Below are 26,660 nucleotides of genomic sequence, written 5' to 3'. Positions count from 1 at the left end.
TAAATATTAATGTGATGCTGCTTAACTTGAAATATTTCACCTTAAATCAACTTCTATATACCCTACACAAAGATAATACTGACTTTTGTATTTTTTTATTTTTACATACCAGCAAATAGAGTCTCTCAGCTTGTTCTTAAGTCATTTTGATGTGCCTACACTTTAAGGACAATGTTATATGAGTGTCCTTCATGTTTCATTTCCACACCCATACTCACCGAAGTTACATGAAAATTATTGTTATTGTTTTTGTGTTGCTGTTGATTGCGATTTTGAAATAAATTAAATTATTTTTGAAACAGACTATTTTTGACTCATAAATTGTGCAGCCTTTACAGACCCAATGACCCCCGACTCAGACCCTCAGCCACTCCAGAGACCTACTAAAGGTTAACATTAGTTAACAGCATTAGTTAACATGAACTATAATCAACAATCCTTTAACAGCATTTATTAATCTTGGCTAATGTTAATTTCAATGTATAGTAATACACAAGGTTGGGTTACTTTTATCTTTAAATGTATTCTACTACAGATTACAGAATACATGGTGAAAAAATGTAAAGTATTACATTAGATTACACAAATTCAGTAACGTATCTGAATCTAAATACTTGGGATTACTTCTTCAGCACATATGTTTTTCACATATCGTATACATATACACATGCAGTGTAGCTTCTAAAACAGGATAAGGTTTGAAAGATTTTTTTATATTCTGTACAGGAAAACAATACAAAAATACTATATTTAGAATGTATTATATTAATATTAAATTATATATTAATAAATTATATAAAGTGGGAAGTTACTGATTACTGACAATTTTAAATGTAACTTTATTGAAATACCGTTAGTAAGATTTTGTATTTTAAATTTGTAATCCCATTACATGTATTCCATTAATCCTCAACCCTGGTAATACATTTTTAAAATCACAAGTTGTACATGCTACATTAGTTAATACACTATGACTAACATAAAGCAACAATTAATAAGTGTAACAAGCATTAACACAGATTAATAGGGTAAGATGGGGTAAGATGATTAGTGCTAACTAAGGTCAAGTAAAAAAAATAAATGTTCTAATCTTCTCCACGGAACCCTTTTTTTAAATAATGGGCCTACATTGAAGTCCACGCGTTCAAAAGCAGCGACGCAACACGTCAAGTCATCAATAACAGGCCCTGTGTGAACGCCCCTTAAATCTCCATAATAAATGCCGCCTATATAAGCAGGTTCAGTGTTGTTCACGTGCTGTAAGCATGAACGCAGAAGGCGGGGTTTCTCTGCAGGTAAACCGGCCCTTTCATCTTTGACTTCACATCACCAAAACACCGCGGCTGCGGCTGAAGCTAGTATCTCCATAACTGAATTTATTTACATATAAATTGGGCGTTATTTCATTTTTCACAAAGCATTTTTAGGTGTCTGCCTGCACCTCACCTGAATCACTTCACCATGGACAGCGAGGGCAGAAAAGTGGTCGTCTGTGACAATGGTACTGGGGTAAGAGATTTAGAAGTATTTGGATATTGAACTTGTGATTGAGATTTCATATCATATTTATAAACGTGACACGTTTATGCCATTCCAACTAATTTTATTTAAAAAAATGTAATATATACTTTGTATATTGTAAAATTGTATATTATAATTATATCGTAGCATAACTATAAAATTGCTTTTTTATTACTTTTAAAAATTGTTAATAATGTTTTATTAAGTAAATAAGTTCATCATAGAACTTTGTGGTTTGGTCACTTCAGTGCCAGATGCATGCCTGACTCGCGCTCATACAGGGGCGTTTAAAATTGCTTGAATCTGTTTGAACATGTTTCAAGAGGAACGCAGATGAGCACATCACCTTAAAAGGTGGTATGGAAAAGTATACAAGGTTATTGGTCACAATTAAGGAAGCACTAAATGGGAAGTTAACAGCCCAACACTACTCCCCCCAAAAAGGTCCTCTTCTGATCCTGACATAGTTTTTTTAAATCATGCATGATTTTCACACTTTAGCACATCAACAACATCAATACAGTATTTGCAATATTAAATGTTTTATCTGCAGTCATGTCCTGACATCCCTGAAATATGAACAGAATTGCATCTTATCCTTTTAGACTACTCACTTGTCATCCTCTTACAAATGATTTGCAGTTTGTCAAGTGCGGTTTCGCTGGGTCCAATTTCCCAGACCACATCTTCCCAGCCCTGGTGGGTCGTCCCATTATTCGGTCAAATACAAAAGTTGGAAATATAGAGATCAAGGTGAGTTCTTCAGAGTCAGTTCCTTGCTGTATCCTTGTCTCCAGTGTTCAGTGTAACAGTAAATCCATCCTAAATCTAAAGAAATTCAGAGTTAAACGGAACAGTAACACTGATTTTACACTGACAACATGGTTGTTAGGATGTACAGGTATGTGTGCATATATGGAGTTTGAGCACGGATGCATTTTTTTATTTTTTACTTTTGGACTGTCGCCAGTGTGCACCACATGAATGTATGAATTGCTTCTAAAATGCAAACCCTTTTGCATATGTGGTTGTTAATGAATAACATGGCCATGGACTTTTTTAAATCAACATCAAGATTTCAGCATCAAGTTAAAATGTGTATGAATATACAAAACCCTTCAAAAGTTTGGAAACACTTTGAAATGTTGGGATGTTAAAACTACTACTACGTACTAACATTAACACTCCTATTGCGTTCGTGAGTCAATTTTGACCCAGGAATCAGTTGTGGATTTACACGATATTATGTAGATGTTTTTGTAGATCTATGAATTCCCATACTCTCTCACACACTTTTATGTCTCACACTGGGACAGTATCTTGTTCACACACACACACACACACACACACACACACACACACACACACACACACACACACACACACACACACACACACACACACACACACACGTGTTGTGTTTCCATGTTTTATGGGGAATTTCCATAGACATAATGGTTTTTATACTGTACAAACTTTATATTCTATCCCCTAAACCTAACCCTACCCCTAAACCTAACCCTCACAGAAAACTTTCAGCATTTTTACATTTTCAAAAAACATAATTTAGTATGATTTATAAGCTGTTTTCCTCATGGGGACCGACAAAATGTCCCCACAAGGTCAAAAATTTCGGGTTTTACTATCCTTATGGGGACATTTGGTCCCCACAAAGTGATAAATACACGCACACACACACACACACACACACACACACACACACACACACACACACACACACATAATAAATAAACTAAATCACAAAATGTGCTACTGTCTAAAGGGGGTGTGGCAAGAACAAAAGTTCATGCACACAGCCTAAATTGGGCTTGAATAAGGAAATTGTCCACATTTTACTCCGCCGCCATCTGATGCTGAACCATCTTACTGCATACTCACCTCAATATTCGGCAGTTCATGCAAGTAAATAGAATAGATTAAGCTTATGTAGTATAAATGGTGTTTACTTGAGTTGTACAGTTGTTTTGATGTTTATTTGAAAAAGATTATGTGGATTTCTCAGTTTTTAACCACCAAGTTGTACTGAGCAGTTAAAAGGAAATTCTTTCAAATTACTAGTAATTCTCAAATTAGATGTTAATATAAATGGGATATTATGTTATTATTAGCTAAAATGTTGCAGAAATGTTTGAAAGATGTTTTCACATGTAACAAACTGGTTCTTCTGTAGTTAATGTATATTTTCAAATGTCAAAGAATATTTACATTTACATAAAAAAAGGCATATTCATTTTTTAAATATTTGTTTGTTAACATGCCAAAATATCAATATCAAGTATGAACAGTTAAGAACCTATAAATGACTTATATTATAATTTTACATGAAACCATCAGGTTCTGAATGATTTTTAAGCTTGAAATCCACTGCGTCAAAATTGAATTGTGAAATCAAAAGGTGTATGCAGATTCTGAACACAGTTGGTTAAAACATACAATAAAATGTACTTATTGTGTAACTATATGCTGTTCTGCAAAATTCTCACAAGTTTCATATTTGCTGCTACTGAAGTTGAGGTACGGGTACGTTTAGGGTTAGTGTTATTGTTTAGATAAGGCTTAGGGTAAGGGTTAGGTTTAGGGGTAAGGTTAACAGTGTAACTACAAATGTAATTAAATGCAGGTTTTTTTAAATGTAAGTTCAGTGCAACAACATGTACATAATAAGTACATTATATCCAGTGGTGAATTAAGGCCTCGGCGGCATGGGTGGCCCAATATAAATTGGGTCCAAATTTTGTGACACATTGCTTTTTTTAGTAAACTGGAGAAATGACTGCTGTGAATGGCGCTTTGACATCACAGCTAAAAATAAAATGTTAAAATAAATAGAAATATAAAACATGGTATCTATATCCCCCCATTTTTAATAGTCTTTTTGCCTTCACTAGTTCATTTTAAATGGGCCAGCAGTGTTACAAATACATTTTTAAAAGGAAATATATTTCATGTAGTCTCAACTTGGAGTCCTTTTTTTACTTAAAATTGTTTTCGATGGAGTGTAGCATGACACATGGCAGAACATGTCAGCTACCAATATGGATGTACAAATGTATATGAATCCTTTTTTGGGTTCATAGAGTATTGAATTCATAAATGGATTGCATTTATAATGCATTAGATTAATTAAATGTTTGATTATTTACTTGTTTATTATTGAAATCAGTCTTCACTTCCATCCTCCTGTCTCTCTGTCAGGATCTGATGGTCGGGGAGGAGGCGAGTGAATGCCGCTCCATGTTGGAGGTCTCGTATCCCATGGAAAATGGAATAGTCCGCTGCTGGGAGGACATGATGCACCTGTGGGATCACACCTTCGGTCCGCAGAGGCTGAACATCAGCCCTCCTGACAGTAAGGTTCTGCTGACGGAACCACCCTTGAACCCGCTGAAGAACCGTCAGAAGATTGCTGAAGTCATGTTTGAAACCTACAAATTCCATGGCATCTACATTGGTATACAGGCAGTGCTGACACTCTATGCTCAGGGTAAAGCACTTCAGCTAGAGTTTTGCCCATTCCCTCAGTTTTTCTTTGGGGTTCAACATCTTTATTAGTGTTCTATCTGTTATGTTCTATCTTGCATTGTCAGGATTTGAGAATGGTTTGATTTTTTGTTGTTTTCAGTGTATGAGAATCACACTTATTATTAGTGTCATATTAGGTTAGTTAACCTGTGCTGACTTCCTGTGGCAGGCTTGTTAACAGGTGTGGTGATTGATTCAGGAGATGGAGTGACTCATATTTGTCCAGTGTATGAAGGCTTCTCTCTTCCCCACCTCACTCGCCGTTTAGACATCGCAGGACGTGATATCACACGTTATCTCATAAAGGTGACATAGTTCCCTCTATTCTATTCCAGTACATTCGCTATGGAATCTGATGATGATAACTTGAATGTTCCAGGTTCAATACAAGTTCAGCTGTGTTGACAGGCTAATCATTTTGTCTTGTCCCTCAGTTTGTAAACAAAAATTCAATTTATTTACAGTAATGTTACAATAGAAGTCTAAGGGGCAAGGCACTGCACTTAGATAAACATCACAATGCACATTGTTTCTGAAGAATCGCCATTAGGGATGTCCTGATACCGATACTGGAATCGCTTCCGACCCCAAATCTCCTGATTCCAAAAACCGAAGCCATTTGATTTACAAATTAAAATCACGTTATGTCCTAGTGTGATTATTAAACAGCAAAGACAGTGATTTAATGTGATAAAAATATAGTTTGCGTGTGCTGTGCACTTCAAACATGAGCACTTGTGAATGTGTGGAGCTGGCTGTTCATACCATTTAAATCTCCTTGGCTCATAGATGGAAAACACCATCAAAAGCACTGTGCACTCTGACAAATATATCAATACTATATAGTTGTGTAATATTCACCGTGAAACTACTGATTTTATTACTACTACTACTAATAATAAATCATTAGTAATTGTATTATATTTAAGCAATATTTCACATATGTTATTTTCATTTGATTAGAGTTTGAATTAATACATTTACTTAAAGTACCATTTTGATGATAAAATTTTATATTGAATATGGTATTTTATGCTATGCATTAGACTGGCAGAAGGGCTCTGGCACTGTTGTGTGTCTGTTTGTGGCCATGTGCGTCAGTGTGTTTTCTCTAGGCGGACACATTACAAAGGTCCCACTCTTAACACCAGTATTTATGCTGTATTAACGATAAATGCGTTACATATGATTAAGTAAAATGAATGCATTAAACTTTTTTAATTAATCACATGCATTAATTCTGACAGCTCTTATTTAAATAAATAAAAAGCAACAGGTAGGCTTATGGTTTGTAACCTGAAACAAAATCCAACTTTACCAATAGATTTGTCAGTATATGGAATGAGTGCAAGCAATTATCGATTAACAGAGTTGGGTTGAGGTAACAGCTTTGGTTACTGAAGTGAATATTTTGTTCATATCTTCTTTTCTCTGACCCCTGGATTTAAACATTTTTCCATCTAGCTTTTGCTTCTGAGGGGCTATGTCTTCAACCATACCGCAGACTTTGAGACCGTGCGAATGATGAAGGAGAAGTTGTGTTTTGTAGGCTACAACATCGAGCAGGAACAGAAGCTGGCCAATGAGACCACAGTGCTGGTGGAGTCCTACACGGTAATACACTTTAAAGAAAAAAATCTACAAGTGTATTCATATTGGTAGTTGTTGAATATGAATGTAGCCCATGCCCAAATCATTCAAAAATAACATCAAGTTCATATCTATTGCATATGAATATATAGTTGCAAGAAAAAGTATGAACCCTTTGTATTTACCTGGATTTCTGCATAAATTAGCCATAACAACAGACAAATATGCCTTCTGGAGTGGCCCAGTCAGAGATGTGACCTCAACGCCATTTAGATTCTTTGGCATGACCTCAACAGAGCAATTCTCAAGAATTCTCAACAGACATCCCAAGAATACAGCTGAACTGAAACAGTTTTGTAAAGAGGAAACTCCTGACATTGAAGGATTTATTTGTAATAAAATCTGAAAGGTTTGCTGGAGGTTTTTGCTGCCAAAGGAGGGTCTTGTATATCTTTCACTTTGAATGTTTACACAGTGTGTTCAGTAAATATATGAAAACATGTTGTTTTTGTGTTATTTAAGCAGACTGTGCTTGCTTACTGTTAATTTTGATGACCAATTTATGCAGATATCCAGGTAAATCCAAAAGGGGTTACATACTTTTTCTTGCAACTGCAGAATTTCACAGTTCAAGGGAGCTCTTATTGGCCTTATAAATATATATGGTATTTAAACTTGACTGCTCCCTTCATAGCATATAAGAGAATTTTACTGACCTTACTGTGTGCAGTTACCAGATGGCCGGATAATAATGGTTGGAGGTGAAAGGTTTGGAGCACCAGAGGCCCTTTTTCAGCCTCATCTTGTTAATGTGGAGGGTGTTGGTGTGGCTGAACTGCTCTTCAACACCATCCAAGCAGCAGACATTGACTTAAGGTCAGAATTATTCTACCATTGCCAATTAATTGACGTTTAATGCTACATTTCGTGTAGGGCTTGACATTCTACTCTGCTTTTTGAGTAAGTGTTAGGGTTAGTAATTGGACAGATTCTTCTGCTGTCAAGTTCTTTAGCCAATAAACAGAAATGTAGGAGATATTTTTACCCAAGAGCTTTTTGAAACATATTATTATTGTCTAGCCATACTCAGCATGGCTATAGGTCATAAGCTGAAGTGAAATTTATTTATGTTATAATATTATCTCCTATCCCATCTTAAATTCAGAAAGAATACTAAGTAAGCCTTTACTTATTGTTTTACCCCAAAAAATCAAAACGCAGCTCATCAACTATGGTTGCAAGTTCCATCGTTACCATCATAATTCAACAATTTGGTATTTCACGTTTCAGCTCTCCACCTTTGGTTAGAAGCATAGTTCATTTATAGTTTGCTGTGTAGACTTCATTTGACTAATCCAATATTTGTTTCATAAGACTTTGACCACTTACCTGCACTTGAAAAAATTGTTTATTCCAGGGTTTTGCAGAAAATGGCGTTCTGACAGGACATGTAAACTTCATGTTTAATCACGTTTAAAGGATTAAATGCTGTGAAGAGAAAGCACTGATATCCATTTTATCTCTGCAGAAGTTAGATCTCCACCCCCTGTCCAATATCATTAACTACAGCTCTACACTGTTGAAATAATGTGAAACATTGAATGTGCAACATAGTTACTATGGTTTTGGGAAAAAGTCGCAACTAGCTAGTTAATTTCTCAAACAATACAACGTACTACACTCTTAGAAGAAAAGGTTCCACATAGAACCCTAAAGGGTTCTATCGCTCGCTTCATATTTGGAACTCCTAAATGTTTTTTCTCCTCTACTTTTCTCCCCAGTTTGGAATGCCCTCTAACTCCTTTGTGACTTCCTGTGCCAGGCTTGTTAACAGGTGTGGTGATAGATACAGGAGATGGAGGGACTCATATTTGTCCAGTGTATGAAATCTTCTCTTTTTGAGTGATTTACTTCAATCCGGGTGGCGAAAGACGAATCTCAGTTGCCTTAATGTCTGAGACAGTGAATCCGCACATCTTATCACGTGACTTGTTTAGCACATTACGCGGCATCCACGCACAACTTACCACGTGCCCCACCGAGAGCAAGAACCACATTATAGTGACAACGAGGAGGTTACCCCATGTAACTCTACCCTCCCTAGCTACCGGGACAATTTGGTTGGATTCAACAAGTTTGATTCAAATTTGAATCCACCAGGAGTGGTAGTCAGCATCTTTACTCACTGAGCTACACCCCCTGTATTGAACCCTTTTTATAGGTTCTATCAAAAGAACCCTAAAGGGTTCTTTGAGCCAGGTGAAAAGGTTCTATATAGAACCTTTTAAGGAAGCCCTTGTATTATAACGGCAATCTTATGATTGGCAATGGTGCTTGAACCCCGTGCTTTTAGGCGGATATTTGCCCTATATAAGCGGGTGCTCAAAAACCATTTCCTGTCTGAAGGAAAAGAATGTATGCTTGTACCTAAAAACTCTGAACTCGAAGTTTTGCAATGTCTCGTTCCCTTCATCTCAGGAAACCGAGATTACATGAGTAACCAGAGACGTTCCCTATCGATTCAGTTCACTCGCCATTGCATTTTAAACTCTATGGGGAACAGAGTCCCATCACGCTGCACTACGTAGCATCATACCTTAAATGTACCAGGGTTGAAACACTTAGAAGAATATGTATATGAGGTCACGGGCCCTTCGGGCTGTGACTTATTATGATATGTCTTCAAGTGTGTATGAAAATGAATAACCCCACATGGTGAAAGCCAAATGGGAAATTAATCTTAATCTGAGGATCTATACGAGTCATATAATACACACAGAATAATTTAACCCCTTCATAATCAGAGGTAAGGAGGGAGGTTTTATTCAATTGGAAGTGCGTGTGAATTCTAGTGGGAGTAAATTGGGTAGCGGCCTACACAGTCGGCTGTATTAAAATTACCCGCTGGGGTCTAGGTTATAAAACCTCGTGAACATGTTCTGCGAAAACCATCCTGCGGCAAAGCATATATCCTGTAGTGATATACCGTTTGTCCATGCCCATGATGAAGCCATGTGCCTTAATGCCAATAGGGCATCTCAAGCCCTGTGATTTGCATCAATGATCCAGTGAGAAAGCCTTTGTTTGGAGACGGACATACCTTTTGTGCGTCCTCCATAACAAACGAAGAGCTGATCTAACAGGCGAGTGCGTTCCACATACATGTGCAATGTCGGCAAGGGGCATAATAAATAGACCTTAAACATAGACGGAGTAAGACCTGCATCCAACCGCTCTTGAAGGAAAGTAAGGATCTCTGTTATGGATTAATTCACTGGGTCTTGGCTGTGTGAAGAGCGCCAATCCGCAAGCACAAGCAATTTTAGCGCATAGAGGCATGCTCTAGCCTGCAAAATGGTGTTCATTACAGACTAAGCTAGTTTGGTCTCATTTGCTGTGCTCCGTTCAGGGGCCATACATTTAGGTTCCACAGCTCCGGCTGGGGATGCCAAATCACACCATGCGCTTGAGAGAGTAGATCCCCCCTCAGCATATTTTCCATGGAGGGCCATCTAAGATCTCCATAATTTCCAGAAACCATGGCTGGTTGGGCTATTTTGGCACAATTGGTCATGCCCAAGACTAAAAATGGGTGGCCAATGGGGTGGCCAGTCTTCGGTCCATGGTAGCCACGGCCTAGCTCTGCCACTGATATTCAGACTCTTGAACAGAGGTGATTAATCTCTTTATATCCGTGCAGTTGGCTTAATTCAATGCTCAAGTGTTTTGATCACTTTGCGAGCACGCATCTTAAAAGTGCCTTTGTGCTATGTATATAGGAGGTGTAAAAACAGCTCTACACTCAAGTTGTTTGCTGTTTATGGTAAACACAATTTTTTGCATCTTTTGTTGAATTATGAGTCAATAATAGACTATACAACAGACTGTATATAATACTAAGATAAACCTGTTGTCTAAAAGAGAAAGGACATTGGATCTGATCATCTGTCATTTATCCTTTTCTAATCGAAACCATACATACTCACATTAAGCAATTGCCAACCCAAAGAACCCTTTTGTGCAAAATTTGTCTTTTTTCTATAAATCTTTGTAAATAGAATCTATTTGGCGTAAAGGGTTCTATGGAGGTGAGGAAAGAACCCTAGGGTTTTATATAGAACCCCAAAGAACCTTTTTCTAAGAGTGTATGATAGTTAATCAGTGAGTTACAATGTTGTATGGGAAAAGCACCCCAGCCTGACACAGGAACATTGTATTAAATAATACTGTTAGGCGAAATATCTGTTAGACAGGGAATGTGTTGGAAACCTGTTTGAAAACAATGGTTACTTTTGCAATTCTGTTTTGTGACACTAGTGGTGCAAAAATGACACACTTCAGCTTTAAGCTCTATCGACAGCATCTGCGGCATGTTTTTGATTGGAACTGTTTTTTTAATTCGTCCCACAGTTTGTGAAAACAAAGGAAAAATGTGTGTACAGTAATACACTTACAATGGGAGCCCAGCAGACCTACAGCATAGTGAATGAATGTTTAGCATAATGGTGCGATCGATTAGCTTACCTATCTTGTCTGTGCAAAGTTACAGTATATCCAGTCTTTCAAATCGTGCAATGACCATAACAATCTGATATACCTGGCAACTTTTACTAAATATCTGTTCAAAAGAAACACCCACCAAGAAAATGACAATTTAGACAACTTTACAGCTCAATTTTGAACTGAAGAATTGATGTAAATGCTTTAACAAATTAATGAAATTAAAATGTTACACATTTCTGCCTTTAGACCCTTGAGTACACTTGCCTCCATTGGAAGTACTCTACAATAGTGTAGACAAGTTTTTACAAACTGAGGGACTGAGAGATTATCTTTTGTAGTATTTGACAGCAGTAAGTTGTATTTAACCTGAAATATTCTTTTAATGTGGTTCATGCGCTTCATGTGTTATTGTCTATCTGAAGGGCGGACTTTTACAAGCACATAGTCCTGTCTGGAGGCAGCACCATGTACCCAGGACTTCCTTCCCGCTTGGAGCGAGAAATCAAGCAGCTTTACCTGGAGAGAGTTCTGAAGGGAGACACTGAGAAAATCTCTGTAAGATCAATGCTAATATGTGTGTTGCTAATATGCTAAGTTCCAATTCCTCTGACTCAAAATATGCACGTGTATAACTGTACTTCAATTCCATATTTGGTGACTTCTACCCTCCCTAGCAACCAGGCCAATTTGGTTGCTTAGGAGAACTGGCTGGAGTCACTCAGCACTACAACCAAAAGCTTGTATGCACAGCGTCTTTACTCGCTGAGGTACCAAGGCCCCCACACTGCTATTTAAGTGTTTTCCAAAGTAGCTCGTCCCCAATAAAAGTATGAAAACATTTAAATCATCTTACTGACTAAAACAAATCACCATTCCATGTGTGATCTGAAACGCAATTGTCCACATGTTCTGACACCAGACAGCAATGCTGAGTAAACTTCCCGTCACCTTTGAAGGAATGTATTGTGAAGGTTTTGCGAAGTAACAATTATCTTTTACAACGCATTCTTAGGCTGCCATGTGGACTAATTGCGAATACACTTTTCACTTCTCTTTCTCTCACTTATTCTCACACAGAAATTTAAAATCCGTATTGAAGACCCTCCACGGCGTAAACACATGGTGTTTATGGGTGGGGCGGTGCTGGCCAACATCATGAAAGATAAAGAGTCTTTCTGGATATCACGAGCGGACTACGAGGAGAAGGGCATAAAGGTGCTGGACAAACTGGGAGGTGGTCTACGATGAGAGAGCAATAATGGGATTCTTCATACACACAAAAGCTTGTATACACATCCTTGTGGGGACATCCGTATTCACTCCATTGTTACAAATATAACATAATTAACGATCATTAACTACTATAACACTTAAGAAAACTTTTTTGATATTTATTTCCATTAAGAATATATTTGGTCAATTTATGAACCTTTTTCTATGTGGGAACATTTAGAAATGCGTTTCTGTCAGATTTTGCTATTCTTCTGGAAATGTGTAGATACATTTTGTTCCTTCAATGGAGGGATTTAGCCTGGCTAAATGTTGAATATCATTTCTTTTTCATGTTAAACTACTTTCTCCTATCCAAGCAAACACTGTTTATGAGGCACTATAAAATTGTTTGTTATGAGCGGCCTGTCCAGCACATATCTATAGAGTAATTTTTGAATTTTACACCAAATATTTAAAACTAAATTCAAATAGAAAAAGTTTGCTATATTTATGCTTCTGAATAATGCAGAAATGCATGATCACTGTCTGTAAAAATGGTCTATTGTCAACCAATGGCATGAGTGGCAATCTATTTGTTCGATCAATGGCAGATGGGGGATTGTTTGAAGACTATTTTTATTTTTGCAATTTAGTTTGGTTGCGCAGAAATTACACATTTTTATATATTAAAGGTGCACTCAGTAAGTTTTCAAATGGATAAGAGTGGATGTGAATCTGTTTTTAAAGAGTACAAAATTTGAGTGCACCTTTAAAAAAGGTTAGAGTTTTTATTTTTCAGACAAAGTAACAAATGGTTTTTAGATTGCATAATGAATGATGGCTAAAAATAAAAACTCTAAAACTGATTGAGTACTTACTGTGTCTGCACAATACTTAAATCTCTCTTGTTTTTCAAAGAAATTAACATACTACTACTTGTTGCTTCAAAGTAGGACAATATTCTCTATATTAGAAATGATTACTAAATTACTTCTGCCATCTAATGGGCTACAAACACACGTTATTTACTTTGATCAACACCACAAACTTTCCTGTTATTTACCCTGCAAATAATTCACCCACCAAACACTAGGAGAGCTCCATAGAGATAGACTTGAACAGTAAGCATTCACATTCAAGTTTAATATTGTTAAGTCAGTGAATAAGCATACAGCACCTTTCTGTAGGCAGTAAACATATAAAGAAATTGTGCTCAGATGTGATGCATGAAGCTGTATGAAGCATACTGTTCATTCATGCATCACGATGAACTGCATCACAAACAAATGCATGCAAAGGCCAAATATCAAGAGTTCAACTGATCCAGCAAAGAAAATTAATTTATCATCAGAAGAATTACATTATAGTTTACACAATATGTTATTATAGACAACAAATGTTACAATGTCACATTAAATTAAGTTCAGTAAAATAGCATTTGATGGAACCGTTTTTAGCTTAGAAGTAAAACCAGTATATGAAATTACTCAGTATCACCTACCTTTCGCCAAACCAACAGGGAAATCTCCTGACTTAAAGGGATAGTTCACCCAAAAATATAAATAGTCATTATTAACTCGTGGAACACCTAAGGAGAAGAAGCAAAATGATAGCACCATACAGTGAAAGCGTATGGTGACCAGGGGCTGTCAAGCCCCATAAAGGACAAATCTAATAAATAAAATAAACACCATAAAAGCATCACATAAGTACTAGTTCATTACTACTTCAAGTCATTATTCACTGGAAATCTTACTTGACTGCTGTTGTTTCCATTTGTTTTTATTGAGAGGAAAAGAGGAGCTTGGACATTCTACTAGAAATAACTAATTTTGTCTTCCACAAATAAATAAAGTTATACTGATTTCAAAAGACAAGAGAGTATGAGTATGTGAGTATGAGTACAGAATTTCTACTTTCGGGTGACCTATTCCATTAACAGCTTTTCTTCCTGGTACGAGCAAGCAGTCATAAATCAAACTTAAATCACTGACAGTGTCAACATGTTTATCTGCCCACCATAGAGTGAAATTACAGTTGTACATTCAATGAATTCGGCATGATGCATTATTTAGGCTGAACACATGAAATGCATCCGATTGATTCATTGGAGTCTGAATTACAATTGATTATGATGTAACTTATTCACTACTGTACATTCTTCAAACACTGAAATAATCTGATTTCTGTAGAATATGATAGAATTCATCAAATAAACCCAAAAATCAGTTCAGTGGTGATTCACGACTGTTCATTTAATGAATTCTCAGCTAATAAAATAGCTGGTGCCTTCCAAGTTATACTCGTACAAGTGAGCAATCAGTGAAAGCTGTAGTACCAATAGTGTTATTGTAAAACTCACATAGCTCACAACATTGTCCTAATACCGCATGGGTTATTCTCAGGAAATGATCACATTTTTGCTAATACTAATACATTTAAAAAGGTTACTGGTTTCCCACCTCTGCCAGTAACATCATAGGTAAATGGGTACAGTATTTGTTGATAAAAATATATGCACACAAATACACTGCATAATCATCCTTGGGAGCAATTTCCAAATGCCTGAAAGTACCACATTCATCTGTACAAACAGTTGTATGCAAGTATAAACACTATGGGAGCATGCAGCCATCATATTGCTCAGGAAGGAGACGCATTCTGTCTCCTAGATATGAATGATGTGTGTGGCGTTTACCTGGTAAAGTGATGGCACCAGGATGCACTGTGGGAAGACGACAAGGCAGTGGAGAGAGTGTAATGCTCTGGGCAAAGTCCTGCTGGGAAATGATGGGTCAGGTCATTCATGTAGACATCAATTTGACATGTGCCACCTACCTAAACATTGTTGTAGACCAGGTACACCCCTTCATGGCAATGGTATTCCCTGATGGCAGTGGCCTCTTTCAGCAGGATAATGCACCCTGCCACATTTCAATCCGATTGAGCATCTGTGGGATGTGCTGGACCAACAAGTCCAATCCATGGTGGGTCCACCTCGCAAATAACAAGACTTGAAGGATCTGCTGCTAATGTTTTGATGCATGTTACCATAGGACACCTTCAGGGGTCTTGTAGAGTCCATGCCTCAGTGGATCTGCGCCGTTTCGGCGGCACGCAGAGGATTATGTTTTAGCTCATCAGTGTATATGCGGCTGCTTCCCTTGAGTCTTCTGGCATTTGTCCCCGTCTACTCACTACTTCAAGCTGTTACTCATCCAACAAAATATTCCTCATCTCAAGTAGCATTGCTGTTGAACAGGAGCTGCCACAGCAGCTAACAATTCTAATTCTTTCAGTTTTAGTGACCGCTGCTTTTTACATGTCTATATTCCTTATCCTATTGGATTCTACCTGTGCTATTTACCTTTCTCTCTTCAGTCCCTCTCCTCATAACTTTTCATCACAACTGTATCTAGTCTAGCAAATCGATCAATTGTGGAAATGTTTGAATAATTCTAAAACCTTACGTTCACAAGTCTGATCTGGTTCTTCTGCTCAAATGCCACTGAGATCTCGATATGCAGCTCATTCAACAATACACCGTGCGCTCTTCCTCCCAACTACTTAGCACTAGAACCTTGTAACGTAGTTCAATGGAAAGGAGGAGGCGGAACCGAATTGTCAATATAAATAATATTTTAATAATAAACTTAAACAGAAGACACAAACACACACATGACGGACATGTCCGTAAATGATCTCTCTCTCTCTCGTCACACCACAGTCAGCCATCGGCCTTTATCTCTCTCATAGGCTTAATTAGCCTGATAAGGGACCGGGTGTGTATAATCACAACCCAGCCTCGCCCTCCGCCCTGCCACATTCCTCCCTCGTTCTCTCAGGCTGGGGAGCCCCCGGCCTGATGTACACCCCCCTTTCCCTGGGGGAGGGCGTGCTTTAAGTCCGGTCTGCCGGCAGGTCATCCCCATCTACCTGGACGAGGGAGGGGACAAGGTGAGGGAAACAGAAATTATTAAAATGGGGGGGACTTCCTGTAACAGTGTAGTACCCCTCCCAAAAAAACACTGTAAAATTTAAATGAGAGGGAAAAGGCCAACACAGAGCGGCAGTGAGAGAGAGGAGAGATGAAAGAGCGTATTCTCCGATACACCGTCGCATGGTCCTCGATCACTTCTCCACCCTCTCAGGTGGACGACAGCCGCTTCTCCCTGGGCGGTGGTCAGAATGCTCCTACCGCTCCAGGTGGTCGGGGAGACACTTCCCTCCTCCCCTTGCGCACGGCGGTCTTCCTTCGACCCCTCCGCGTTTCTGGGGGATGGCAGGGCTCTCCTCTGCCCCTGGCAGCGGCTCCATCGCTCCAGGCGGTCGGGGAGTCCAGTCCCCACTCACCTCGTGGACGGCGGTCGTTCACCTACTCCCTCCCCTGTTGGATGACAGCAGTGCTCCCCTGGGTGGACGGCAGTGTCGAGGACTCCACGATGGGCATCCCTCATCGAGAACCGGCTTGTCAATATAAATAATATTTTAATAATAAACTTAAACAGAAGACACAAACACAGGTCCGTAAACGATCTCTCTCTCGTCGCACCACCGTCTGCCATCAGCCTTTATCCCTCTCAGAGACTTAATTAGCCTGATAAGGGACAGGGTGTGTATAATCACAACCCGGCCCCACCATCCGCCCTGCCACAAACCTATACTACTCTAGTCACCTTGAGAACATAGCAGTACAACATTGCAGATATTGTTGAACTTTGTATGACTAATTGCTTGCTATGTTCCTCATTTGTAAGTCGCTTTGGATAACTCTGGACAAACCCTTTGAGCAAACACAGGAAACATTTCCTTCTGTATGTTGTTTATAGCTAAATAATACTGGCTTATCATGTATTGTACAGCCAGAGAAGGACATTATTTACAGGGTCTTTACAGAAATGCAGGTGTGTTAAACAGCTCTCTTCTAATCCCTTAAAAGGTTCTAGGAAACTTTCATCCTGCTGAGGCCAGACTGCAGGAGGTCTATCATACATGAATATCAAATTCTGAAATTGTAGTGTTGCATCAACTAATCTACTTTCAGCGCAGTGACGTCGTACCCACCCCAGCATTAACACAGAGATGCAATACTCAGCTACCGCAGTAGCCATGGAAGGCCCCTCTGTCAGCTAATACTGCCATAGCAGTATTTTACCAATCCTCTGCTGAAGCCCTTTAGTCTGTGCATCACAGACTATGCTACTAAGCATCCCACGACACCACAACTGTGTGTTTTCTGCTTAACTTTTTCACATTATCCCATTCCCTATGCCATTACAGCTGCAGTCCTCATCTCCTCCTATCCATTTAATCTCCAGTCCGTCTTCTGCTTCTTACCATTTTGGGCTGGTCTTTATCCAGGGTTTCTCAGGGCTCGCATGGCTGGTCATCACCTAAATGCCCATCCACTATGGACAGCATGTAAATGTATTCATTTACCTTAATTCACACCAGGACTACATGTGCCAGTGAACTTGTGAAAAGCACATTTATGTAAAAATGCATTGTTATTTATTCTGTAGCCGTGTCCCACTATGCACTTGGCCATCTAGTGTATACATTTTCAACGTGTAGTACCGTCCCAAATGGAAGCATTCATCGCTCCAACACCTGAAGGAAGTGACGTTACAAACGCATGCAATGTGTTGCCTCTAGCTTTAGTTGCATTAGCCAACCTCATCTCTCAAATAATGTACACAGTCACACAGCTTGTGATGAGGGCAAAGCATTCTTCTAACATCTGCAAGGTACTAGTAGCCATTTTCACCATTAATTCCAATTGTTTTGTCAGGCCAACACTGCAGCCTCTTTATCTCGCCCCTTCCACTATGTAGGGCAAAGGTGACTGCAGAGAGCATGAAGTGTCCCACATTAAACACATCCGGGTACTCGTAGTACACTTCATTGCATTGTCAGGGTATACATATTACGCACCCTACTAGACTACAAAATGGCATAAAATAGTGCAGAAGAGTACAATTTGGGATACACATTATAGTCCATTAAATGTAATGGGGATCAATGAAGACATGTTGATTGGCTGATTTTCCAATTATTATTATAATTTTTTTTTGCATTACACACTAAACAAAGCTAGCAACAAATAATGTTCCTAAAGTTCAGAATCAGTCATGGGGACACACAGCAAATGGCAAAATGGAACCATCTCCTGAGAATGACCCAAACACAGAGCATCACAGATGCATACATATATAATGTACTTTTGAAACATGTTTTTATAAATATTTTTATTCATATTCAATACTTTGGTATTGTTGTTTGGCAATGCACACTTCTGGCGAGCCAATTGATAAGTTACTATTAAATCTCAAATAGCGGAACGTTCTCCAGATCTTCTCGTTTGGCAGATATTGCTTTTTGCATTATTACCAAGTCACACCTATGAATAATCTGTTTCAATTAATCTAAAACGGTGTTGTGCTTTCTGATTTATAACACACAACACACCCATACGAACACACTTGCACGCAAAAAATAATCACCATCATCCATAGACATATATACAGCATTCAAAAACTTGTGATATCCAAATCGCCACAAATGTACCAAAAAAGTAATTCTACACCTGTTTCTCTTCACTCCTCACACACTGACTCCCCAAGATCGACAGCGCCCCCTCGGGTCAGTCTGCGCATTTTGCAAAAGTCGTGATCGGAGCGGAGGTACGACAGAGATCCACCCTCATGCATGCCCAGCTCATGGGGCTGAACATGGGCAGGTAGAGGACACATCTTCCCTTCACTCCTCCAGAACAGACAATAGTGCTGGGGATCACTCACACCAAACAGACCAGCGCAGGTTTGGGCCAGCACATCTATGTTATCCCCTGCCTTCCAGAGAATTGTCCGCACTGCACTATGACTGTCATCCTGGAATAACACACGGACGAACCTCTACACAAGAAACACAAACAGACAGAGTTAGGGGTGGATTTGAGAACTATACAAGTACTGAGATATAATTAGAAAACTTGAATAGAAAATTCAGCAAGGCACTTCCTATGCCACTGAAATGACTATTCATCTGCTGTCCTTAACAAGGTCATAGCGGGGGATAACAATTAAATCCAATAATATCGTGGCATGTTACACCACTTCATGATCCAATCAAATCTTGATGGGTAAATTCAAGCCCCGCCCTAGATCATGTCTTGGTTTTCTGTTTCACTCAGAAATACATCACATTACAGAAGTTACACGTGTTGACAAAGCAGTTTAAAGCATAGGTCTTCAAACTTCTTCACACCAAGTTGAATTCTTATTTAAAAGCCGTTTTCCTGATAATCTGGCTATTAGTGAATTAAAGAGTGTAGTAAAGAAAAAGAACAATTAAGACTTGTTCTTGGTGTATGTCTCTTGGTTTCAACCTGTTTCTGCTGACTGTCCTTCTGGGTTTTTGCTTCTTGGCCCCGCCTCCTGCTCCACTCCCTCAAGCTCTCTTGAGCCTCATTGGTCAAACTACAGGTGGGCATGCTCCCAGGCTTGCTCTGAATCAGCCATAGACTGGCATAAACACTTGTCAAGTAGTATCCACCTGTAAAGGAAGAACAACCACAAAGACGTCATGACAAGCCTGTATATCCTACTTTTTGTTTACCTGTTCCCCAGGGGAGGGTGTAAAATCATGGTTTAAAAGGAAATTCAGGGCTCGGTACAAATGTCTGCATGCTTAAAAGTTTAAAATGACAACAAATTAGCAGAAATACTCTAATATCTTTAATCCTTTTCAAACCCTAATGAACTGTCTACTGTCTACTGGGTTGTACTGTTGAGTTGGTGTTGTGAGCTTATGAAAAATAAAAAAATATATATTTCTAAAACTTTTCCAAGAGCATTCAGTGAAATGTTCTATGGTTAGTTTTTGAAGAATCCTGATAATGGTTGTATTGCGGGTGTAACCGGCCCTGGTCGCCCCTCTCTTAATGGGACTCGAACCGGCGGCTCCGGCGTGGGAGGCGGGTGCGCCAACAAGGAGGCTAAAGGTTACAGCCTCTAGCGTCAGTCGCTAGTGCACCTCTTGAGGTCAGGGGAGTGAGGTTTACAAACTGCACAACTATCTACCAGCTGGCCCCTGTTACACGGGCACCACTGTCACCCAATAAAAGATCAAATATTTTGGCAGCACCTTCTGCGAAGAGCTGTGTACGTGGCTTTTCTGTGTTATGGAAGTAGCATTTGTTGTCAAATTGTTTAATGTTACTTCTCAGAGAGTACTAATTACTAGTATGTTGAATCATTAGTATGTATTTTACAAAACCCGTGCAGATAGACATGACTTGACTGAAATGGGCTTGAACCCAACACTAGCATCTACCATGACTAAGATGTGTGAGGTAGCATCCTAATTAAAATGGAACTGCTCATAATGTGCACCAAATATGAATGTTAAATGTACCAAAACTTTGGTACCAAGTGGATACTAATATTAAAAAGATGTTACGATACCAGCCTTCTACCAGTACAGGTAGTATAAAGTACTGACTCAATCTGGTACCCACACACTGTTTTACTGGCAGGTGGCTTCTTTGTTAGCGAGCGTGCTCTGTACGGAGCGCTCACACCTCATGGTAATGCGGATGCACAACTGAACTGAATCTGACATTTGTCTACTGACAATTCCAACAGTAGTGCTGCACAGACAATGAAGCGAAGGCACAGCTGTGCTTGAAATAATTTGCTTGCTAAATTCATAACTCACATTGTGAATAGGCCGTTACCATGTGCTATGAAGTGCAAAACCCTAATGTCACAAATAACTGATAATTAATATGTACACAGTAACTAAGTAGCTAAAATAAAACCAAACATTTATATTTTTCAGGCTTGTCCAGCTTATGTGCATACACATTTTAGTGTAAACGAGTAACAGGCTCTTTCAACAGTAAGGTGGGACAAAAGCCATCATCCCCTTATAATTTCTCTGGTTAAAGTACATTTTTGGGAGTCTTGGTATGCTGTCTTGTTAACCAGATCACAAGGGTTTGCAAAAGAGCCTATATGTTTTTGATGTGATTTTTTACCTTCTCCTGTCAGCCATAATGGCTCCAGCAGCTCCATCATGTACTCCGTCTCTAGCAGCAGTTGCGGGATATTACACTGAACTAGCACATAGGACAATGCTGGTAGGAAGTCCTCAGACCCCACTTCATTATCTGTAGAAAGAAAATAGGATAGTATACTTGTACTTATTTCATGGATTACCCCCAAAATAAAAATGTTACCCCAAAATGATAATTCTATTTATTCAGACAATCTGTTTAACTTTAACAGTTAATTGGGAAGTCCTATTCCCAATTATAAACTATTTAGAAAGTTATAAATTACAGCTGTGACAGTAAATCTTTACTCACCAGGCTTTGTACCCATGGCTTTGTACACACTCTTGCACACCTGCAGCAAAAGCACCACCTTGTCAATTGGTGAATGGCTGCGTTGCATTAACATGAGTTTTTTCTTTGCTCTTTCTATGCCACGAACGTCAAGGACCCCGACTCGTACACCCAGATGCTCTAGAGCCCCCTCCTGGCAGGCCAGCATGCTGTCAGTGATCCTCTTTAAGGAGCCATCCCTTGTGTGAAGTGAGACAAGTGTCTGCTGCATCTGAACCTTCAACGGTTTTAACACGCAGCGAAACAGAGCCTTTTCCAGTGCCAGATCTGTGGGTCACATGACAGTAAAGGAAGTGGATAATAAGTCTACATGTTGCTGAGGTACTTTGTGCATGTGTGTTGATAACTTGGGGAGAAATGGTCAACAGAATAGTTGCCATTCACAAACTTTCTGTCATATATTCGTTTATTAAAGGAATGTTCAGGGTTCAAAACAAGTTAGATTCTATGGAAAGTATCTGCGGCAATTTTGACTCATTCATCAGTTTGTAAAAATAAACCAAAAATGTGTTTACCGTACTGCACTCACAATTAAAGGCATTTCTGATGGTTTAAAGCAGCATGTATAGTCTGGTGGTTATAGTTTCAGAACAGTGTGTATTTTAACGTCTATTCTTGTGCAACACCTTGCCCCATAGACTTCCATTAAAAGTGCAATTTTGTTGACAAAGCTTAACTTGTATAAAACCAGAACATTCTTTAAAATATTTTGGCTAATTTGATAATGCTCTTAAGTACCAATAAAAGTGTAGTCCTCTCAGTTTAATGCTTTTATTTTTACCATATTTAAAAGCATTCTGCAAAATTCTGCAGATTTCCAATACAACACAGAACATGTGAAATAAGTGTACAGATTCCATGTATGCCTATTAATCAGTAATCTGTGCCTAATTCTAATTTCATCTGAACATGTACAATATTTGCTCCAGCTCTATTTTAACATGCTTATGCCTGTGATAATGTAAATACAGGCACACAGCCACTGAGCAGCTTGACAATAGTTAAATAAGCTCCTCTGTTCAATACAAATGACTGTTTGTACAGAACAAGAAAGAGCCAGACACATTATAGCAAAAAGAAAATATCACACCCATCCCCTCTTCTCCCTCTCTCTCTCTCTCTCTCTCTCGGTTTCCTGAAGTATGCGTGGGAATGTGAAATGTGCTTATGATAAATGCAAAGAGGAAAATGCAAATGCCTCCACTAAAATCTGAAACAGCATCCATCCCTACAGACCCAGAGATAAGGGTCGGTTTTAAAATTGCTTGCCTTGATTTGGGAGAGATAACTCATGATAACTCATCTTAGTCCTTCCAGGGACACAAATTATAAAAGATTGGATGTTTTTCAATTTTGTGTTTTGATTCTTCCATAATATACAGTATATATTAAAAAAAATCTATAAAATACAATTTAATTTCAACTTGTGTCTAACTTCTAACCAAGGTATAATAACCAAAGTGGAGTTTTCCACAATAACATAGCTAAACATAGGAAGATTTTGCTTCTTAAAAGTAATTATTGGAAGCTGATGTGTGTAACTTTTTATGATGTCAAAATACTTTCTCCCATCCCAGCCTGTCCAGTACGGCTGTGGCGATCTGCGCGCTTGATACCAAAGGCGAAATAGAACACTCAGGATGTTTGAGATGAATACTCCAAGACTTTGTCTCACGTCCTTCCTCCGGACTGGTTCGTGTCAACCATTCTGAAAGACGTTTTCTTTCATTTTCGGATAGCCTCTCATTACAGGCCATTTCTGAAATTCGCCTTTGAGGAGACTGTATACCAGTTCAAAGTCCTGATCATCAGTTTGTCCTTGGCTCCCCGCACATTTATGAAATGTGTCGGTTCTGTGCTTTTTCTGTTAAGGCTGAGCGGTGTCCGTGTATTGAACTACCTCAACAATTGGTTGCTATAAGCACAATCTGAGGAACAAGCATGCAGGTACAGGTATCGGCTGTTTGCACACCTGGAGCACTTGGGCTTTGAAGTCAATTGAGCAAATAGCATATTGGTGCCAGTCGGCAAGTTTTCATATTGGAATGAAACTCAACTTGTTGCCACATCTGGCTGACAAATGCACTCAATCAATCCTATGGTGCTTGATGAGTTCAAGCGAGGGATAGACCTACCACTGCAACAGTTCCAGCGGGTTTTGCGTTTGTCGGCCGCTGCGGCTGCTATAACCCCATGGCCTTATGACATATGAGGCCTCTCCAATGTTGGGCCAACTTGGGAGTCACTCATCACATGTGGCGACATAGTCTCTTACATCTCCCAGTACGTGCTATTCTTGGCCATGCTAGCTATTTGAAGATTGTACTTTGCGCATTGTACTGAATGCGCTTACAAGTTCTTTGTTCGGGTCACTGGATGCAGTAAGCTTGCATTTACTCTCTTTGAAGACCATGCTGTTACTTGCTTTGGCTTTAGTCAAACATGATAAGGATCTTCAGGCCCTGTATGTCCATGATATATGCTTAGAATTCAAACCCAGCTTGTCAAAAGTCATTCTCAAGCCTAGGAATGGTTATGTGCCCAAGGTTCTGGCCACTGCATTTAGAGCTCATGTGGTAACCTAATGCGATTTCAACAACAACTCCTCCATTTGAATTCGACAAGGCACAAAGACTACATATGCTATGTCCCGTGAGGGTGTTAGGCATGTACTTTGACAGTCAGTTTAGTTTTGAGTCAATTTAGCCTGCCAGATCAGCTTTTCACCTGCTTTGGAGGCTTTTCAAAAGGTTTGGGATCTCCAAGCAAAGACTTTCTCACTTTAGTTTCCACCCCATTGTGCTCGATTTTGATTCGCAAAGCAATCACTGTCCCATGGGTGTTAAGGCCCACTATACCAGGAGCCTGGCTTCCTCCTGGTCTTGGAAGAAGGGTTTGTCCTTGGAGGACATCTGTCTGGCTGCAGGTTGGGAACCTAATACCTTTGCCAGGTTTTATAATATGGATGTATCTTCTCTCTCTTCTCAGATTCTTGCAGCAAATGAGAGTTGTCATTGTGTCATTATGCAGACGCCAGAAGGTTCTGTGCCAAAATTGACTGGTACTTGGAGCTATTCATGATTCCACACCACCTTAACTAAAGCCCCAGTTCTAGCTGAAGAAAAGCAGACCCAAAGCATGATGCTGCCACCACCATGCTTCACCGTGGGTGTGGTGCTCTTTTGCTGATGTGCGGTGTTGTTTTTGCACCAAACATGCAAAAGTTTGGGTCCCTTGACTGAAATGTTTCTCATGATCTTTAGGCATAAATGTTTGAAATTAGTTTGGTAGAAAAAAAATATAATTGTGCCAACATATTCATTTATTTCAATACAAAACTAAATATTTTATACAAAAAAATGTTTTTGAAATGGATAACTTGGACAATGAATAATAAAGAAAACCAACCAATAATTGCCCAGCATAGAAGAGAACTCCTTTAATACTGTTTTAAAAGCATCCCACTGTGATACTTTAAGTTGGTTGAGAAAATGCCAAGAGTACGTTTCTGCAAATTCTAAGCAAAGAATACTACTACTATTAATACTACGCTAATTTGAAGATGCTAAAATATAACATATATTTTTAATTTTTTTAGTTTTTTAGTCTCGACATAATTCCCATAATTCCATTTCTGTTATTCCATGGTTTTGATGACTTCACTATTATTCTAAAATGTGAAGAAAAAATAATAAAGAATGAGTAAGTGACCCCAAACTTTTGAACGGCAGTGTACCTTTTACAACTTGTGGCAAAAAGTTCAATCTTGGTCTCATCAGACCATAATACATTTTTCCACATGGTTTTGGGAGACTGGATATATGTTTTGCAAAGTTTAGCTGGGCTTGGATGTTTTTTAATCAGAAAAGGCTTGCATCTTGCCACCCTTCACCATAGCCCAAACAGATGAAGAATACGGGAGCTAGTTGTCACATGTAGGGAGCAACCAGAACTTGTCAGAAAGAGCTGCAGCTCCTTTAATGTTGCTGTGGGCCTCTCGACAGCCTCCCTGACCAGTTTTCACTATGTCTTCTCATCAATTTTGGAGGGACATCCTGTTCTTGATAATGTCACTGTTGTGTCATACTTTCTCCACTTGTTGATGACTGTCTTCACTGTGTTCCATGGCATATCTAATGCCTTGGAAATGTTTTTGAAGCCCTCACCTGAGCGATACTTTTCAACAGTGAGATCCCGTTGATGCTTTGTAAGCTCTTTGTGGCCCATGGCTTTTGTAGTAGCATGCAAAAAAGAAGATGTGAGAAAAATCCTACAAGAACAGCTGAGATTTATTCAGAGTTAATCAGAATCACTTCAGTTTAAGACAGGTGTGTGTTATTTCACATGAGCTTGATGATTGGTTGATTCTGAACACATAACCCAATTATAAAAGGGTGTGCACACTTATGCAGTTAAGTTTTTCTAAGATTTTTATTTTTACTTTTTTCTCCGAAATGTGTCACTTTGGTTTTCAGCGGCATTGCCTAGTTTGTAATTTTTACATTAAAGGTGCAAAAATTCTTCAAAAAAGTTTCATTTTTTACATCACAAAAACCTGCTGTTTTAACAGGGGTGTGTAGGACCAACAGGGGAACTAGACAGGCTTCTTATTAGAAACCACCAGGAATCCAAAACCAAGGAGAACAACCGACAGAGACTTAATGGAAATGGTAGCAGAGCGGAAATTTGGCAGGAAGACTCGGGGTAGTATTATACCATTCATTCAATTAAGGCTAAACCACCCTAGATTGGGACTAAACAGATTTGTGGCCAAAAGAAAGCCACTTGTTAGTGAGGCTAATCAGAACAAACAACTTCAATTTGCTAGGGAGCATAAAGATTGACTGTGGAGCAATGGAAAAAGGTAATGTGGTCTGATGAG

General features: G+C 39.0%; 2 protein-coding genes across 2 annotated transcripts in view; one reads left to right on the top strand and one right to left on the bottom strand.

Annotated features, from left to right (window-relative positions):
- The first annotated feature begins 1,256 nt into the window (after positions 1-1,256).
- Positions 1,257-13,229, top strand: zgc:101810 (uncharacterized protein LOC493612 homolog). The gene is made up of 9 exons (XM_052147310.1): positions 1,257-1,295; positions 1,419-1,509; positions 2,164-2,274; positions 4,738-5,026; positions 5,234-5,370; positions 6,529-6,678; positions 7,385-7,530; positions 11,580-11,712; positions 12,235-13,229. Exons 2-9 carry the CDS (start codon positions 1,462-1,464, stop codon positions 12,403-12,405), a joined length of 1,185 nt encoding a protein of 394 aa, XP_052003270.1. The 5' UTR covers positions 1,257-1,295; positions 1,419-1,461; the 3' UTR covers positions 12,406-13,229.
- A 5,483-nt stretch (positions 13,230-18,712) lies between these two features.
- rin1b (Ras and Rab interactor 1b) overlaps positions 18,713-26,660 on the bottom strand; it is a 53,075-nt gene continuing 45,127 nt past the window's right edge. Inside the window, exons 8-11 of the mRNA XM_052147275.1 lie at positions 21,740-22,045; positions 21,410-21,541; positions 19,757-19,923; positions 18,713-19,283 (exon numbers count right to left, since the gene is read on the bottom strand). Of these exons, the coding sequence (XP_052003235.1) occupies positions 18,966-19,283; positions 19,757-19,923; positions 21,410-21,541; positions 21,740-22,045 (923 nt within the window). The 3' untranslated portion in view covers positions 18,713-18,965. The remainder of the gene's footprint in view (positions 19,284-19,756; positions 19,924-21,409; positions 21,542-21,739; positions 22,046-26,660) is intronic.

This window comes from Xyrauchen texanus, chromosome 2, assembly GCF_025860055.1.
Source record: "Xyrauchen texanus isolate HMW12.3.18 chromosome 2, RBS_HiC_50CHRs, whole genome shotgun sequence".
In the NCBI taxonomy this organism is placed as follows: Eukaryota; Metazoa; Chordata; class Actinopteri; order Cypriniformes; family Catostomidae; genus Xyrauchen; species Xyrauchen texanus.
Note: the sequence above shows the minus strand (reverse complement) of the source record. Positions and strands in the feature narration are given on the sequence as shown.

What these genes read in the sequence shown, in the direction of transcription:
- zgc:101810 (XM_052147310.1), top strand. Translation starts at nt 1,462, where the DNA reads ATGGACAGCGAGGGCAGAAAAGTGGTCGTCTGTGACAATGGTACTGGG. An exon ending in TTGGAAATATAGAGATCAAG is followed by an intron (nt 2,275 to 4,737) that starts GTGAGTTCTTCA and finishes TCTCTCTGTCAG; the next exon opens with GATCTGATGGTCGGGGAGGA. An exon ending in GCTGACACTCTATGCTCAGG is followed by an intron (nt 5,027 to 5,233) that starts GTAAAGCACTTC and finishes TTCCTGTGGCAG; the next exon opens with GCTTGTTAACAGGTGTGGTG.